This window comes from Haliotis cracherodii, unplaced genomic scaffold (genome assembly GCF_022045235.1).
Source record: "Haliotis cracherodii isolate W230 unplaced genomic scaffold, xgHalCrac1.p SCAF_8, whole genome shotgun sequence".
Lineage (NCBI taxonomy): Eukaryota > Metazoa > Mollusca > Gastropoda > Lepetellida > Haliotidae > Haliotis > Haliotis cracherodii.
The window spans coordinates 4,149,161-4,168,055 of NW_027266341.1; the positions used below are offsets into that span (position 1 = coordinate 4,149,161).

At 40.7% G+C, this 18,895-nt stretch overlaps 1 protein-coding gene across 1 annotated transcript in view; it reads left to right on the forward strand.

The window, feature by feature from the left end:
- Positions 1-18,895, forward strand: part of LOC139449348 (gem-associated protein 5-like) — a 193,904-nt gene that overhangs the window by 146,367 nt on the left and 28,642 nt on the right. Inside the window, exon 19 of the mRNA XM_071230671.1 lies at positions 18,567-18,704. Within this exon, the coding sequence (XP_071086772.1) occupies positions 18,567-18,704 (138 nt within the window). The remainder of the gene's footprint in view (positions 1-18,566; positions 18,705-18,895) is intronic.

Genomic DNA, 18,895 nt, shown 5'->3' on the forward strand with positions numbered 1-18,895 from the left:
ATAGCATACATTATATAGTTGACATTAAAGATATTTATTGTTCTGTAAGTGTTTTATTACTGGATTATCTTTTTGTAACTACAGCTATGTTATTATTTACATCCAGCACAACAACATAGCAGTATCATATAGCAAAGCCAACATCTCAGACCAAATCTCTAAATCAGCAAGAAGATAGAATAAAACTGTGCACTGATAAATTTCAAGATTTGTCAAATGTGAATTACCAGTTAGAATTGAATTTAAATTGTAGCCTTTTACGAAATAATACATATTTTGCCTCAATGTACTGTTTAAGGGACACGTCAGAAACAAAGTGCATCTTCCATGTGATAGCAACAACTGTGTACATCTCGGACTGTCAGATATAAATCTGGCAAATATGTCAGCGTTAAGATCACTGCAGCCAAGCCTGAGACGGGAGTGTATAACCTGACAAAATCTTGATCCATGATTTACATCAACGTATATGTATCATTCTTTTAAAACTTCCTAAGCTACTGGCATTGGTGTATTCAATAGGTACTGAGTTCCAAATATTAGCTGTATCTGGAATAAAGGATTTTGCATAATTATTTGTTTTACACTTTATGTTTTGCAGCTGTGAGCAGCTTTTCAAATTATGATCACTTGCATCCGACACTCTATTTGGAACTAAGGATGAGAGAAAATCCGGTACTAGATTGTTAACCATTTTATAAAAGATGTTTAACTTTTGAAAATTCCTTCTTTCTTCTCATGTCGTCAGATTTGTTTCTTTATAAAGTTTACCATGACTAGTTCCACGAACAGCCCCACAAATAGTTCTGAGTGCATCTAGATTCTGTTGTACAAGTTGTAACACCTGTTCTTTTGTGCAGTTGTCCCATATGTGGCAACAGTAATCAAATATCGGTAACATGAAAGATTTATACATAGTGTCCAGTGTTTTTCTATTTAAACGATACTTGAAACTCCTGAGACAGTGAATCATTGGACTGACTTTCTTGACTAGGCTATCAATGTGATCGTTCCACAAACAATCTTCCTGGAGAGTAAGTCCATGTAAGATGTTTATGAGAATGAACTTTGGAACATTACGAAGAATCTTCTGTGAAAATTGAAAAGATACTGTTTTATTGGGGTTGAAATCGACCTGCCACTTTTCTGCCCAAGAGGATATTCTACTTTGATTGTTATTCAGACAATGTGCTGCTGTATGTGGATCATTTACCTCGACATATAGTGACATGTCATTGGCAAACAATCCAATATTACTATAAATATTGTCTATAATGTTGTTTGTGAAGATGGAAAACAGTGGCGGTCCTAAAACTGGCCCCTGTGGAACTCCGGCCGTAAAGGGTCACAAGTCTGAACTTATACCCATTGATAACAACCCATTGACATCTTTATTTTTAGGTAGCTTTCAAACCATCTCAATTATTTCCCTTCAGTACCATAGGATTTGAGTTTATGGATAATGCCTTTGTGCCAGACTTTATCAAAGGCCTTACTAATGTCGCAAAAGACTGCTCTGATTTCTTTGCCTTTATCCAATTCTCTAGCAATAAAATCATATGAGTAAGTCAGATGGTTAGCTGGTTTGAACTGTTCGACTCGTCCGGGAAATTTCATACTTCATTTGGATACCTTGGACGCCCGATTGCGTTCAAAACAACCGGGAATTTGACACATCCATTTCGGCAGATAAAAGTATAAATGATCATATATATAAGTCAAAAACTTCACATTTTTATAAGTAATCCCATATATGATTTACCATGGACAAATGTATCAGAGAAGGTAATTTTTAATCATTAATGTCCAAAGAAGGATTTTGATTAATGGTGGTAACCATAATTTTTTCCAAGTACCTAAGGTATTCGGTAATAACATCAACAGTTTAAATCATAAGTCCCAAGCACGAGAATCTCATGTCACACAAGTTCAGTAGTGTGTATGGCCACCATGTGCGTTGACAACTGTCACACACCTCCACATGGACCTTGTGATGCTTGTGAACACATGATTGGGAAGACGACTCCATTGTTGCTGCAAAATGGTGCCAAGATCTTGCAAATTCTGTGGTTGGTTCTGGCCAGGTAACAATGAGTTGTTAATCAGTACTGATGAAAGAGTAGCTGGTCAGTACTGATGAAAGAGCTGTTGATCAGTACTGGTGAAAGAGCTGCTGATCAGTACTGATGAATGAGTTGCTGATTAGTACTGATGAAAGAGCTGCTGATCAGTACTGATGAATGAGTTGCTGATCAGTACTGGTGAAAGAGCTGCTGATCAGTACTGATGAATGAGTTGCTGATCAGTACTGATGAAAGAGCTGCTAATCAGTACTGATGAAAGAGCTGCTGATCAGTACTGATGAATGAGTTGCTGGTCAGTACTGGTGAAAGAGCTGCTGATCCGTAATGATGAAAGAGCTGCTGATCAGTACTGATGAAAGAGCTGCTGATCAGTACTGATGAATGAGTTGCTGATCAGTACTGATGAAAGAGCTGCTGATCAGTACTGGTGAATGAGTTGCTGATCAGTACTGATGAAAGAGCTGCTAATCAGTACTGATGAAAGAGCTGCCGATCAGTACTGATGAATGAGTTGCTGATGAATAAGTTGCTGATGAATAAGTTGCTGATCAGTACTGATGAAAGAGCTGCTGATCAGTACTGATGAAAGAGCTGCTGATCAGTACTGATGAAAGAGCTGCTGATCAGTACTGATGAAAGAGCTGCTGATCAGTACTGATGAAAGAGCTGCTGATCAGTACTGATGAATGAGTTGCTGATGAATAAGTTGCTGATCAGTACTGATGAAAGAGTTGCTGATCAGTATTGGCCATGGATCAGTTTCTCATGTCAGCACTCACTGACCTGTCAGGTGAAAGTACTTGAGGACAGCAAGGGTGTGTGTGTATTTTGTAGTGTTTTGTGACGATTGCTATTGTTTAAACCACCATGCTTCAATAACTTATTTTCCTATGGTGCTGTTTCTGACGGATGTCCACTAATGGTCAAGACTGAAGGCGATAGTAATTACATTTCATCTCCCAGATGCTGGATATAATTACCCCGTTACTGTCTACAGCACTGATTAGTGTAGGGTGCAAGGCTTCCATTAACCAACTATCTCCATGCAGCAGGTGCTATTAAGGTTAGAAGATTGATGATGTACTTGGAATCATTTGGATGGAATATGTACTGACAAGTAAATTCTCTACCTTTTCAGAAAAACATTATTTAGAAATAACTTCTCTTTTTTCAAATTTGACTTCTAAATTTTTTTTAAATAGATTGCACCAAATACATTCTCAGTGAATTCAGATAGAAAAGGACACGAGTCAGTTTTCCGAGCTGAATCAGACTATTCCAGTCGTATTTCTTTTAATCATGCCTTCTGGATATTATGAATATTATGTTTCATGAACGAAGAAGTTCTTTCTTTGTGCTGTCAGATATCTCCAAATACATCACAAGATATCACAGGTAGATCACATTCTTCTGAAATGAGAATAGTTAAAAGCATTTTCCCTTGAAGGTAATTTGAAGGTGTACATGCCACATAGGCTTGGAGCATGTGCATCCTTCACCTGTCACGTCGTTAAGTCGCCATGATCCATTACATCTACAGTTAAAACCGTTCAGTACAAGCAGGTTAAGATGTCTACATTGTGTCTGAATGCTCAAATCTTACAGCCCTTATGCTTTATCTGTATCTTATACTTCATTGAAGCTATTTTACTTGAAAACTGAAAATTTACCATTTCCCCATTTCAATTGTTGTTAAACTCGAGGAACTGGTCTTGACAGTGAACATCACATGTATGGCAACATGCTTATCATGTGGGGTAAGGATATTTAAAGATCTTTTATGGTGACATTCCTCGTGTGTATTGTAAAGATAATGAAGTTAGAACGGGTCCCTTGTCCCCAGACAGACTGTACAATGGGTACCTGGTACCTAGACACACTGTACAATGGGTACCTGGTACCTAGACACGCTGTACAATGGGCACCTGGTACCTAGACACACTGTACAATGGGTACCTGGTACCTAGACACGCTGTACAATGGGTACCTGGTACCTAGACACGCTGTACAATGGGTACCTGGTACCTAGACACGCTGTACAATGGGTACCAGGTACCTAGACACACTGTACAATGGGTCCCTTGTCCCTAGACACACTGTACAATGGGTACCTGGTACTTAGACACACTGTACAATGGGTACCTGGTACCTAGACACACTGTACAATGGGTACCTGGTACCTAGACACACTGTACAATGGGAACCTGGTACCTAGACACACTGTACAATGGGTACCTGGTACCTAGACACAATGTACAATGGGTATCTGGTACCTAGACACAATGTACAATGGGAACCTGGTACCTAGCCACAATGTACAATGGGAACCTGGTACCTAGCCAGACTGTACAATGGGAACCTGGTATCTAGACACAATGTACAATGGGTACCTGGTACCTAGACACGCTGTACAATGGGTACCTGTTACCCAGACACAATGTACAATGGGAACCTGGTACCTAGACACGCTGTACAATGGGTACCTGGTACCTAGACACGCTGTACAATGGGTACCTGTTACCCAGACACAATGTACAATGGGTACCTGGTACCTAGACACGCTGTACAATGGGTACCTGGTACCTAGCCAGACTGTACAATGGGTACCTGGTACTGAGACACACTGTACAATGGGTACCTGTTACCCAGACACAATGTACAATGGGTACCTGGTACCTAGCCAGACTGTACAATGGGTACCTGGTACCTAGCCAGACTGTACAATGGGTACCTGGTACCTAGACACGCTGTACAATGGGTACCTGGTACCTAGACACGCTGTACAATGGGTACCTGGTACTGAGACACACTGTACAATGGGTACCTGGTACCTAGCCAGACTGTACAATGGGTACCTGGTACCTAGACACAATGTACAATGGGTACCTGGTACCTAGCCAGACTGTACAATGGGTACCTGGTACCTAGACACAATGTACAATGGGTACCTGGTACCTAGACACAATGTACAATGGGTACCTGGTACCTAGACACACTGTACAATGGGTACCTGGTACCTAGACACAATGTACAATGGGAACCTGGTACCTAGCCACAATGTACAATGGGAACCTGGTACCTAGCCAGACTGTACAATGGGAACCTGGTATCTAGACACAATGTACAATGGGTACCTGGTACCTAGACACGCTGTACAATGGGTACCTGTTACCCAGACACAATGTACAATGGGAACCTGGTACCTAGACACGCTGTACAATGGGTACCTGGTACCTAGACACGCTGTACAATGGGTACCTGTTACCCAGACACAATGTACAATGGGTACCTGGTACCTAGACACGCTGTACAATGGGTACCTGGTACCTAGCCAGACTGTACAATGGGTACCTGGTACTGAGACACACTGTACAATGGGTACCTGTTACCCAGACACAATGTACAATGGGTACCTGGTACCTAGCCAGACTGTACAATGGGTACCTGGTACCTAGCCAGACTGTACAATGGGTACCTGGTACCTAGACACGCTGTACAATGGGTACCTGGTACCTAGACACGCTGTACAATGGGTACCTGGTACTGAGACACACTGTACAATGGGTACCTGGTACCTAGCCAGACTGTACAATGGGTACCTGGTACCTAGACACAATGTACAATGGGTACCTGGTACCTAGCCAGACTGTACAATGGGTACCTGGTACCTAGACACAATGTACAATGGGTACCTGGTACCTAGACACACTGTACAATGGGTACCTGGTACCTAGACACAATGTACAATGGGTACCTGGTATCTAGACACACTGTACAATGGGTACCTGTTATCCAGACACATTGTACAATGGGAATCTGGTATCTAGACACAATGTACAATGGGTACCTGGTACCTAGACACGCTGTACAATGGGTACCTGTTTCCCAGACACAATGTACAATGGGTACCTGTTTCCCAGACACAATGTACAATGGGTATCTGGTATCTAGACACAATGTACAATGGGTACCTGGTACCTAGACACGCTGTACAATGGGTACCTGGTACCTAAACACAATGTACAATGGGTACCTGGTACCTAGACACGCTGTACAATGGGTACCTGGTACCTAGACACAATGTACAATGGGAACCTGGTACCTAGACACACTGTACAATGGGTACCAGGTACCTAGACACAATGTACAATGGGAACCTGGTACCTAGACACGCTGTACAATGGGTACCTGGTACCTAGACACAATGTACAATGGGAACCTGGTACCTAGACACGCTGTACAATGGGTACCTGGTACCTAGACACAATGTACAATGGGAACCTGGTACCTAGACACGCTGTACAATGGGTACCAGGTACCTAGACACAATGTACAATGGGAACCTGGTACTTAGACACGCTGTACAATAGGTACCTGTTACCCAGACACAATGTACAATGGGTATCTGGTATCTAGACACAATGTACAATGGGTACCTGGTACCTAGACACAATGTACAATGGGTACCTGGTACCTAGACACGCTGTACAATGGGTACCTGGTACCTAGACACGCTGTACAATGGGTACCTGGTACCTAAACACTGTACAATGGGTACCTGGTACCTAGACACGCTGTACAATGGGCACCTGGTACCTAGACACGCTGTACAATGGGTACCTGGTACCTAAACACTGTACAATGGGTACTTGGTACCTAGACACGCTGTACAATGGGCACCTGGTACCTAGACACGCTGTACAATGGGCACCTGGTACCTAGACACGCTGTACAATGGGCACCTGGTACCTAGACACAATGTACAATGGGTACCTGGTACCTAGCCAGACTGTACAATGGGTACCTGTTACCGAGACACAATGTACTATGGGTACCTGGTACCTAGACACACTGTACAATGGGCACCAGGTACCTAGACACACTGTACAATGGGTACAAGCATTTGTCGCGAGGACTGGTACTGTGAGTGTATGACCTGACTGTGTCATCATGCCCTGTTCGGCAGGTCACTGGTACAGACTACAAGGTCATCATTTCCAAGCTCAGTTACTTTGAAGGCTGTACAGCTGTCAACTGAAGAGTAGAACACATTTGCTCAGTCAGTATATTTGAAGATTTGGATCATCCAACAAATACGTCTGTCTTCTTGGCAAACATTGTGTTCACGTCATCCTGCCACAGTTGTCTGGCTATAATCACTCAAACCTGAAGTGATCATTTCATGTAACCTTCATGAGAGGAATCAAGCCCAACCAGCGAAGTTATTATTGTTGAGAGGTTACTACCACTCCTGTGTAGCCCTGGGGATTGTCTCCAGTACATCATGATAGTTTCCATTACCATGGGAAGTTAGGATCAGACAGATTTCCTGTAAACCATCCCAACAGAAACACAGAACACACAGGTCTCGAGCACTCTGACGATGTTGATTGCTGCTCATGTTATCACACTCTGATAATGTTGATTGCTGCTCATGTTATCACATCCCGATGATGTTGATTGCTGCTCATGTTATCACACCCTGATGATGTTGATTGCTGCTCATGTTATCACACTCTGATGATGTTCATTGTTGCTCATGTTATCACACCCTGATGATGTTGATTGTTGCTCATGTCATCACACCCTGATGATGTTGATTGTTGCTCATGTTATCACACCCTGATGATGTTGATTTTTGCTCATGTTATCACACCCAGATGATGTTGATTGCTGCTCATGTTATCACACTCTGATGATGTTGATTGCTGCTCATTTTATCACATCCCGATGATGTTGATTGCTGCTCATGTTATCACACCCTGATGATGTTGATTGTTGCTCATGTCATCACACCCTGATGATGTTGATTGCTGCTCATGTTATCTCACCCTGATGATGTTGAGTTTTGCTCATGTTATCACACCCAGATGATGTTGATTGTTGCTCATGTCATCACACCCTGATGATGTTGATTGCTGCTCATGTTATCACATCCCGATGATGTTGATTGCTGCTCATGTTATCACACCCTGATGATGTTGATTGTTGCTCATGTCATCACACCCTGATGATGTTGATTGCTGCTCATGTTATCACACCCTGATGATGTTGATTTTTGCTCATGTTATCACACCCAGATGATGTTGATTGTTGCTCATGTCATCACACCCTGATGATGTTGATTGTTGCTCATGTTATCACACCCTGATGATGTTGATTGCTGCTCATGTTATCACACCCTGATGATGTTGATTGCTGCTCATGTTATCACACCCTGATGATGTTGATTGCTGCTCACGTTATCACATCCTGATGATGTTGATTGCTGCTCATGTTATCACACTCTGATGATGTTGATTGCTGCTCATGTTATCACACCCTGATGATGTTGATTGCTGCTCATGTTATCACACCCTGATGATGTTGATTGTTGCTCATGTTATCACACCCTGATGATGTTGATTGTTGCTCATGTTATCACACCCTGATGATGTTGATTGCTGCTCATGTTATCACATCCTGATGATGTTGATTGTTGCTCATGTTATCACACCCTGTCGATGTTGATTGTTGCTCATATTATCACACCCTGATGATGTAGATTGTTGCTCCTGTTTTTACCCCCTGACAACGTTGATTGTTGTTTTCAATTTAAATGGAGTTATTTGTTTCTATCAAAATGACTTATTGTCAGAGACTAAGCGTTAATCTACTGACTTCTATGTGGTCTGCATGTTGAGTGTCCTGATCTGTTGTGGGCAGCTGTGCATCACTCTGGAGCATGTCTGCATGAGAAGTCCTAATCTCCATGAGATCAGTTAATAATGTTCTGTTGTCAGTGAAGTACTCTTGTCATTGGCTCCATGGTGGCTTCTGAAAGTTAATCAAGATGCTTTATCTACACGTCTTATACTTTCACGGCTTCTTCAGATTATTAGTGAATATTATAGACAGACAAATTTAGGCCTAAACCTAAAACCTACATCTGTAATCATAACTGGAATATAACCTGGACCTTAGAATTGTTGGTTTGAATTCCAGATTTCCCCTGATTATGTTCTGTGGTGCTTCGGCACCATGCTTGTGCTTGTAGGTTTCCCCAGGGTGGTATACATCTGAGACCTGCGTCACTTTGCGCAGCTCCGTCCAGAAGCAGCTGTCATGCTATGACCTGACTGAAATAATGGTCTAGTGGTAGAGCGTCTGCCTGGAGAGTGGAAAGTCAGGGGTCCGATCCCCAGCTGTGTCATACCAAAAGACATTAAAAGATGGTACTTGTTGTCTGATGCTCGGTATTAAAGGGCTAAAACAAGGACTGGTTTGGGGTCAGCATACTGTGTCTGAGTGGGGTATGTTAAATGTGGCATGGTGTCTCAGTGGGATAGCAATATAAAATCGGCATAAGTCCGGTCTAGTACAAGCATACATGCGTGCACGCACGCTGGAGGAGAAAATACCTCCAAGGAATACAGATTCTATATCTTTCAGCTTACTTGAATTCTCCTTTTCTACAGCATCATGATATGTCCAGGCACATGTGTCTGCTCAAGGTTGAATCCTCATGATGCTGAGAAGGCAGAACCAGATCTTCATCAGCAATGCAAATCATGACATGTGATAAAGTACAGTAATGTGTAGAGACTTGTCGTCTCCCTGGAGACAATATGGTTTACAATGTATTGGGATGGTCCCTGTATAACACTGTAATCATCAGTGTGCATTACAGACTCCGTGATGTGTGACCCCGCATGTGTCAAGGTCATTGTTCTGTGATGTTCACAGCAGAGCAGCAGAACCTTGGGGACCCTGTCAACGAATTGGCTCTGCTTTCTTCAGGGGTCATATCAAAAGCTGTAGCCTCTGTTTTTTGTGCTTGATTGCAGGTAAAAATCATGATAACAGTTTGGACTTATTGGTTTTTAGTCTTCAGGGTTTTAATAGCTTGTGTATTCGATATTTTATGTTACATCAAATATTTGATATTTTATATGCCAAAGGTTGGATTTGGTACTAAAATTATCTGATATTTTCTGTTTCATGTTTCTTGTTATATCAATACTTGATTTTTCTTCTTTAATAGGCATTTAGAAGTTGGAGTACTTAGTAAGGATAAGATATATGGATGAACAATTTCTTTATTACATTACAGTTATCACTTGCTTGATAACGGTGTTAGAAACATTGCTCCTAATTGTGATAAATAAGTTGTTCATGCATCGATCCATATATCATATATCTTATCCTTACTTGATTCTTCTTGTTAAATTAAGTGTTTGCGAAGTCTATGGTTTCTTTAAGAAATCAATATATCAGTGAGTAGAAAAAGATATGTCAAAATTTCGACACAAGAAACTGAGCATACGGGTTAAGTAATCAGCAGTATGTCAAATGAGAATATGGTTCATCTTTTCTGAGGGAACTGAATGTCTCAGCATTAGGAGAGGTAAACTGTAATATTTCAATATGTGAGTTGCTTACTCTCTTTCTTACATATAACCAAATCTACTGCAAATGTTTCAAGATCTTATTCCAAACCACTTTTGAAATTTCTAGTGACTGTAACCCAACCGAAAGGTGTCCCTATACAACAGTAAAAAGCTTGACTCAGCTCCTTTCTACCAAAACCAGGGCTAAAAGTGCTTGGTTTGCGGCCCGTACCCTGTTCCTCCAACAGTGGACCCAGTTTATAAACAAGCAACCTTTTCACAGGTACAAGATTGAGTAAAATAAGTCACTCTTACCATTTAAATTTAGTATATTTTTGTCAGTTATACAAACTTATACAAAAACAACAAGCATTGCGTAAGAAAGTTCTTGTTGTATTTTTACATTAACTTCATCAAATGCAAGTCAACATTCTCTGGTTCTCTTTCCATGTTAGCATTTGGATGATAGACCGACAGAACAAATGAATGAAAAGTTGTATCCGCGACCCCTGAAAGCCATGTTATTTTTAGAAAAACTATATATTCACAAGAGCATTACAGAAATTTGATGAGCTCTATCCTGCTTCCCATATGGATACTAAATATATCCTTGCATACTGTGTTTTTTTAGCCCCTTAAACAGTATTTCTGATTTCGTGTCTAATCACAGTTTCAGTACACTAAGATTAAATTTGATAATTTTTATTTCTTTTTACACTTGGATGGTCAAATAACCATGTTTTGTTAGTTTCATAGGGATATTAACGCCTCATGGAGGCAGACAAGTGAATCAGGTTCACTCTTGTGTCTGTCACAGCCCCTCCATTTCACTGAAGTTAAGCATAGATGCACAACATGATCAGTCACGTGACATTACAGACAGGAAGTCTGTAAACAACAAGAGATACATCATTGGTGCATACGATTGTTTTGTTACAAAATCATCATCAGATCAAGTTTGATTAAAATGTGCATTGTTAAAAAGTAAGTTTTGATGTTTATTATCAATACTTATTGAATATCTTACCTCGTACGAGGTAGCGTTATTCACAACATCACTTCAGCAGCAAGTGGCGACATTTTGATGTCTTCAGTGGGCTTGGAAGCGTCTACTTGATTATGTCATTAAGTGTGTGGTCATGTATTGTTAAGGGGCTCAAAAACATGTGACATGGGGATACTTTCACCATGAACGCCTGGATAAGTCGTGGATCATTGACGTTACCACCCTCGCATTAGCCCACAGGAAAGAACCCCCTCATTACCAGATGGGATGGTGATAAGCCTGCCTGAGTTTGAAATGTAAGAATCAATTTGTTTGTTTGTTATTGCCACACTCAGCAATTTGACAGCGGTCTGTAAACATTCGAGTCAGGACCAGACAATCCAGTGATTGACATCATGAGCATCGATCTATGCAATTGTGATACAATGACATGCATCAACAAAGTAGTGAGTCTCTCACAACAAGCATAGTGGCCTTACGACAAAAATGGGATGCTGAAGGCCTATTCTAACCCGGATCTTGGGGTATGGATTAGGGAGGTCCAAGGCAGTGACTTTGACCTCCCCTACCCATGCCCCACTACTGCTTCTAGGGCTGGGGGGATGGTGAGGTAGCCTAGTGGTTAAAGCGTTCTCTCGTTCGATTCCTCACATGGGCACTACGATTTCTGGTCTCCCCACCATAATGTTGCTGGAATATTGCTAAAAGCAGCGTAAAACCATACTCACCATGAGGGCTGGTTTACTGAAGGCAAGAGATGGATAACTGAAGGTGCAGATGGCTGTCTCAAGATGGAGGACAGAAGGCTTATATTTCCGCCAGGGATGATAGTGTAGGCAAATGGTGAAAGGTTTCACCCATTATACCGATGGCCCAGGTTTGATTTCTCACAAGGCTACCATGGTTCAGCCAGTATTTGATTATTGACAGGCCCCCATGTTACAGCTGTACTATGGATGATGGCTTCACAAAACAACAAGGAAGGTGTTGAGATGGCCCCTGGCTGTGTTCAGATGGATTAGTGTTTGTCATGTAGTAAGATACAACCTCTGTAACTCAATGACCTCCTTCAGCTAACCATGTGTCATCCTATACCAGTAGTTCCACAACTTGCCATTATATTGTTTTTCAGAGAAAAGATGAGGTTTTACAAATGTGGAAGGTCACATAGGTCTCAGGTTTCTCTGAAGTAAATAGTATTGGTGATATCAAAATGGCTATTTTTAGTGAGTTTCAGTTTGAATGGTTTGCCTTTTGTTTTCATGTGTCAGGCATTTCACCACAACTGTGTAATTATACTACTGTGGTTGGTTTTCATTTTATTGGATGGATGCTGAAAACTGGATGATGAAGCCTGGGTTGAAGAGGTTGTGTTAGATGATTACCATGAGGTTGAAGAGGTTGTGTTAGATGACTACCATGAGGTTGAAGAGGTTGTGTTAGATGACTACCATGGGGTTGAAGAGGTTGTGTTAGATGACTACCATGGGGTTGAAGAGGTTGTGTTAGATGACTACCATGGGGTTGAAGAGGTTGTGTTAGATGACCACCATGGGGTTAAAGGGGTTGTGTTAGATGACTACCCGGGGGTTAAAGAGGTTGTGTCAGATGACTACCATGGGGTTGAAGAGGTTGTGTTAGATGACTACCATGGGTTGAAGAGGTTGTGTTAGATGACTACCATGGGGTTGAAGAGGTTGTGTTAGATGACTACCATGGGGTGATGCTGTTCTGGTATTGCTGTCTGTGATGTTGCTGTGATGCTGCTGTAGAATTGCCTGCTGGATAGAAAGGAAAAAAAACTTATAATAAATACAAACACGTATGTACATTGGGTCTCAAATCACCACCCATTCACTATTGTCTTACACCTCTAACAGAATAAATAGGAAGGTCCCAAGAGGCTTGGCTAGCTCCACCACTTTGACCGATTGGGTGGGAATGCACTCAAGGGTTTTTGACCGATCAGATCGACTTCATTCCAGGTAATTGACCAATTAGGCAGTTACCATTTGTTTATATGACTACAGTTAATCTGTTATGGCCAGGACAGATTTAACTATAGTCATAGGAAAAAATCAGCTGTTCTTTAACCTCTTTTGAGAAGTATATATATATTGTTCAATAGATAAAACAATCACAAACCTCAAAGGTCAACAATTGAAATGTGTACTTAAGGCTGTTCAAAGTAGAAATGGAGGTGAAAATGCAGGTGTCCCATGATAACATTGAATACTACTGGTAATTGACAACACCTCCAAGTAGTGAGTCTCATTCTCTCCCCACCTGGCCCTTCACAATATCCCTACCCACAGTTGAATTGTATACCAATGGATTCTTGACACTTTTATGATCTTCATAATAATACCCCCCCCCAAAAAAAATAAAATAAATTATTTCTCCCCGATAATAATAACACGCTTTCACCTTTACACAAATAGAGCATTTTTTACCTGAATAGAATATCATGTCATATTGCATTATGTTATGTTTGTCAGTATATAATACCATCAAAGAATATTTCAGTCATTCATAGCAAGCCTCACCGATCAGGCCTTTCAACCCTATAGGCTAAGAATAGTGTTTAGTGCATGAATGCAAGCCTAGAAAACTGTGGGTCCAATCCGTATAACAAACACCCTCTAAAGTCCACCTACAGTGGGAAACCACTCTATTGGTAGATGTGGATCTTGTGATGGACAGGAGCGTGTGCCTGTTGCTCAGCTGATTGACTCCTAAGACCATGTTGATCCCTTGCTTGAATCAGTCATTGATTTGTTGACAAGACAGAGGCAATGATCAGATCTTGTTTGGTGACCTCCGTGTCAGAGTCATACGCAAACTGTCACGTGGGCCGGCCGGTCTGTGGGTAAGGAAGTGAGGAAGTGAGTATGTCTGAGTCTCGCACTGCAGGGTGTATTGGATACTTATCCTGGGGCTTCATCTGACACCTGTCAAAGACTTATGTGGACATTGCAGTAAGTTTATCAGATTGTGTTTGTTTTTGTCAGTGTTCAAGTTTGGTGATCTGTTTAGTTTTGGGGCTTGTTGTTCTGACATGTAATTCATCCACTGAGTTGGATGGAAGACTATTGTCATTCTGATTTGGCAAAAATCAGCTTCTGGAATTCATATTTTTGGGGTATACTTGAAATGTTTTCAGTTCTCATTTAGAATGTTTTTGAATTTTTAAAAGGGTGTTATATAGACAATGTGTTAGTGATAATTATAAAAATAGAATATATATTTCACTTATGAAGTACTATGTATCTGGTTATAGCAGCACATGACACCAGGCTGCACATAACCACGGAAGACCCGTGAAGGTCCAGGTTAGACTAGGTCTTCAACAACCCCTACTTGCTGTAAAAGGCAACTATGCCTGTCATAAGAGGCAACTGACAGGATCGGATGGTCAGACTCGCTAACTTGGTTGGTGCATGTCATCTTAACCCAACTGCGAAGATCGATGCTCACTATGTCAATCACTGGATTGTCTGATCCAGATTCAATTATTTACAGAACGCCGTCAAATAGCTTGATTATTGCTGAGTGCGGAGTTAAACAACTGACTAACAAACAAACAGCCACTTAACCTTGTGTTTGTGAGGCCTGGACTCACTCTACAAAATGTCAACAAAATACCAAATGATGCGCCATCAACGATACTTAGTTTTCCAAATAGCCCCCACATATCGTGTGACATGCCTCAGGGTATGATTACTATATTAAATACATTATTTGTTTGTTTCTAAATGTATTACAAATAGCCCCCACATATGCCTCAGGGTGATAACTGTATTGAACACAGTACAAAGATCCCATCTACTGCACGCCGTGATGAGTGATCACTGGTGTCTGGTACAGGTTGTGAATGGGAGGATGCGAGAAGGAAATACTATCAGTCTTCAGGCCAGTAGTATGTAGTATGCGTGACAATATACACGGGGGGGGGGGGGGGGGGTTAAGGTTAAGCAGTGCTCATTAAATATCCCTGTGTGAGATAGTCATGTTTGAAATATACCCAGTATCAATATTCTGACAATAAACATTTGGTTTTGTTTCAATGTACTTCTGACCATCTCAAGAAACAGTGATCCATTTTTGTACTGGGTTGCACATGATTACATTTTACATGTTAATTGCAATAATAATGTATAGTTTTGCATGACCTTACTTTGTAAATAAAGGTAGGCTATGACACATTGACCAGTATTTGTTAAAGTCATCTATTAAAGACAGATGAACAATTTCTAAAGAGAAAGTACCTGTTGTTCCTGCTGCTAGAACCAGAAAGTTGGTGTGTGTTTAGAGGGTGTATACTTAAATAGGATAAATTTGAAAAGAATTAGAATAATAACAAAAGCTGTATTTGGAAAAACACTTCCTTAGAAAAGTACACATACTAGTATTTCTTGTTAAGTGTTATCCCAAATATAACATTTGTTCCATTGACCACTTTCTAATGGCATTGTGTTTTCATGTCCTTTGGCCATGGGAGCCGTGCCAATTTACACTTGTCAAGGGGTACACTAAGTATGTGATCTAGACTACCAGTTGTCAGACTTTCTTTTTGTGGAAGCTTCGGAGGCTGAGTGGGTTAGATCACTGACTTCATGTGATGGCGATCAGGTGCCTCAATCTGAGAGTGTTGGTTCGAATCCCAAATGGGACTCAACCCCCCAAAAGTACTTGTATTTGTACTTTACTAAGAAAGTGTTATCCCAAATATTACATTTGTTCCACTGACCACTTTCTAAATGTGATTGTGCATTCAATTATTACTTTTATTTGATTGAAACAAGACTAATTTGTTGCCTCGAAATATTAAGTGTTATATCAATTTTATCTTGACACCAACTTTGAAGTTCTTGCCAGATGGTTGTCATTTTGCTACAGTCTGAAAAAAGGTGTGACACTGTTTACAACTGATGTGTTATTGCATTGGCGTGATCAATATTTATTGCCTTTTGTAGATGTTGTACATGGACTGTAAATATGTGTCCCTGCCCCGACAGTTCAGTGTTTGCAAAGTCGCTTCCAGAATAAAATTAACAAAGACAGTGGAATGTTAGATTTGCCACTGTAGTTGCTACAATGTGTTTGCCATGGTACACTGATGGCAGACTGATGGGGCTGGGGTTTGCAATGGTTGGTCAGATGTGGAGGCTGGCTTGATGATCCTGGCTGATTAATAGACCTGTTGGTGTTATCTGGATGATATCTCTGGAATAGATGGTGTATCCTCTGTGTAGGATAATGCTGATGCTGTTGAAATGTTCGTGATCAGTTCATGAAGGTTTAATGAACTTTCATGATCTTATTTCATTCACTGATTGGGAAATTATGAACACCAAAGTGTCATGTGAAGTTTGTCGTGAACATTGTAAAAATGTTTAAAAAATCAACTTCAATGGAGAGTTGGCAGACTGTCCATAAAATCACTTTGCACACCAAATCAACATATGATCATTAATATGTGTTTCTTCTTTAAGAAAATTACACTGTTCATGAAAAATTTATGCATGCTTGATGTGCTGTCCATAAACTGCATAAATGCATGTGAGAATTTTACCTGGAGTTGGACAAAAACGAAGTGAAGGAAGTCATGTGCTAGAGCCAGGCCATGTTCCTAAAGATCTTACGACATCAAGAGACTCATTCAGTCAGTTGACAGGATCCCCTCAATCTGTCAGGTCCTCAGTACCTGTGAGACATCTTGTGTGTCAGATAGAATCCTAGATCTCAGGCCTGCTCCTGTCGAAACACTTTAAATGAACCTACAGAATCTTTGCAATGTGTGTTATTGAGTCTTGTTGCTATTAATACATGCTTGCAAGATGCCAGTAAGCCAGCATCAATTATAACATGGTTGAAATTGTTCATTGGACTTCTTTCTGTGTGGGCAGTTTTATGAATGTGTGTACTGTAAACAGCTTTATTTCTGCTGTGTTAAAATATTGCGAATACAACACCAAAGACAATACTGCGACGAGATATTTTTGCGAGTTGCCGTGTTCAGATGACCCCTCGATTACCAAACAATAGACAGCTTCTCTCCGTAGCAAGTAAATCTGAGTTGGCCGGAAAGTTGACCGGAAGCAATTGCGACCAATTATCAATTACGATAATTGACTCAACTCAGTGTCATGACTGTGAGTTTGAATGCAAACTATATAAGAAGGATTTTAATGAAAGTTAGAAGAAGGCAGGATTACTGTGAGGTAACAGTGACACTAATTGGTCTGTTTACACTGTCATTTGTGATGTATTGTGTGAGCATTCTGCATTCATTTGTGTTTTTAACTTTTTGAGTAACTTGTGGTTCTGGTTGATGATTTCAACATTTGATGACATGTTGCAATGAATAAAGTATGTATGTATTATTTATACTTATTTTTGCATTTTTTTATTTTTGCGATCCAGTCTCGTTTGCAAAACTCGCAATAATAAAACGGTTGGGATCGGGTGGTCAGGCTCGCTGACTTGGTTGATGCATGTCATCGATCCCAATTGCGTGGTTCAATGCTCATGATATCAATGCTCATGATATCAATCACTGGATTGTCTGGTCCTGACTCGATTATTTACAGACCGCCGTCATATAGCTGGAATATTGCTGAGTGCGGCGTTAAACAACAAACAAACCAAACCAAACCAAATTTAATACCCAGGTACCCAACCCCTCTATTACCCAATCCTATTGGTTATCTGCTTTAGGTCTCAAGAGTTGGTTCAAAATGTCTGATTAGGAACTGGTTTACTGCAGCCCTGGCAAAAACTGTTAAGGTACACGTATAAACCGACCTGATTATGCATACACTGAAGTTGACTGAAGCTTTATCTTAACTCAAACATATGCAAGTCAGAAGGAATGTGTGCATAGTCAGAGAGAAATGCAAACATAAGAAACTTGCAGTGTAACCATGGAGCTATAAAGACTTTTTGTCATGAAACGATCTTGGGTTCAGGTAGTCCAGTGTGTTCCAGGGTCCTACTCAGTACCCACGGGACCATTGTACCCAAGTTACCCATCCCAGCACTATTCCTTGGTCATATTTAGTTGTTTTTGTGGTTTTATGAGTAAAGGTGATGTTGTGTTTGCAGGCGAGTACCATCTGAACAATGACAGCATGGACTACGCCATACAGATGGAGATATGGAAGGGGAACATTGGGGGCGCTCTGCAGATCGCAACAGATAGAGAAGAGCTCTCTGATTGGTTGGTGGGCCTTGCCCCTCTTGGTGAGTTTTGTCAGCTTGATTTCAGATTCCTAAATTGTTTTCAAGGTCTTTTAGGGATACAGTCAACTTATATTGTTACATTGTTGTTTGTGTTGGCGATTAAAGTCACCAATACTTGACATATTTTTGTGACACAATTGTATATACAGTTTATGTGTTGTCATATCTAAAGTGAGAGAGTATGTTTTCTT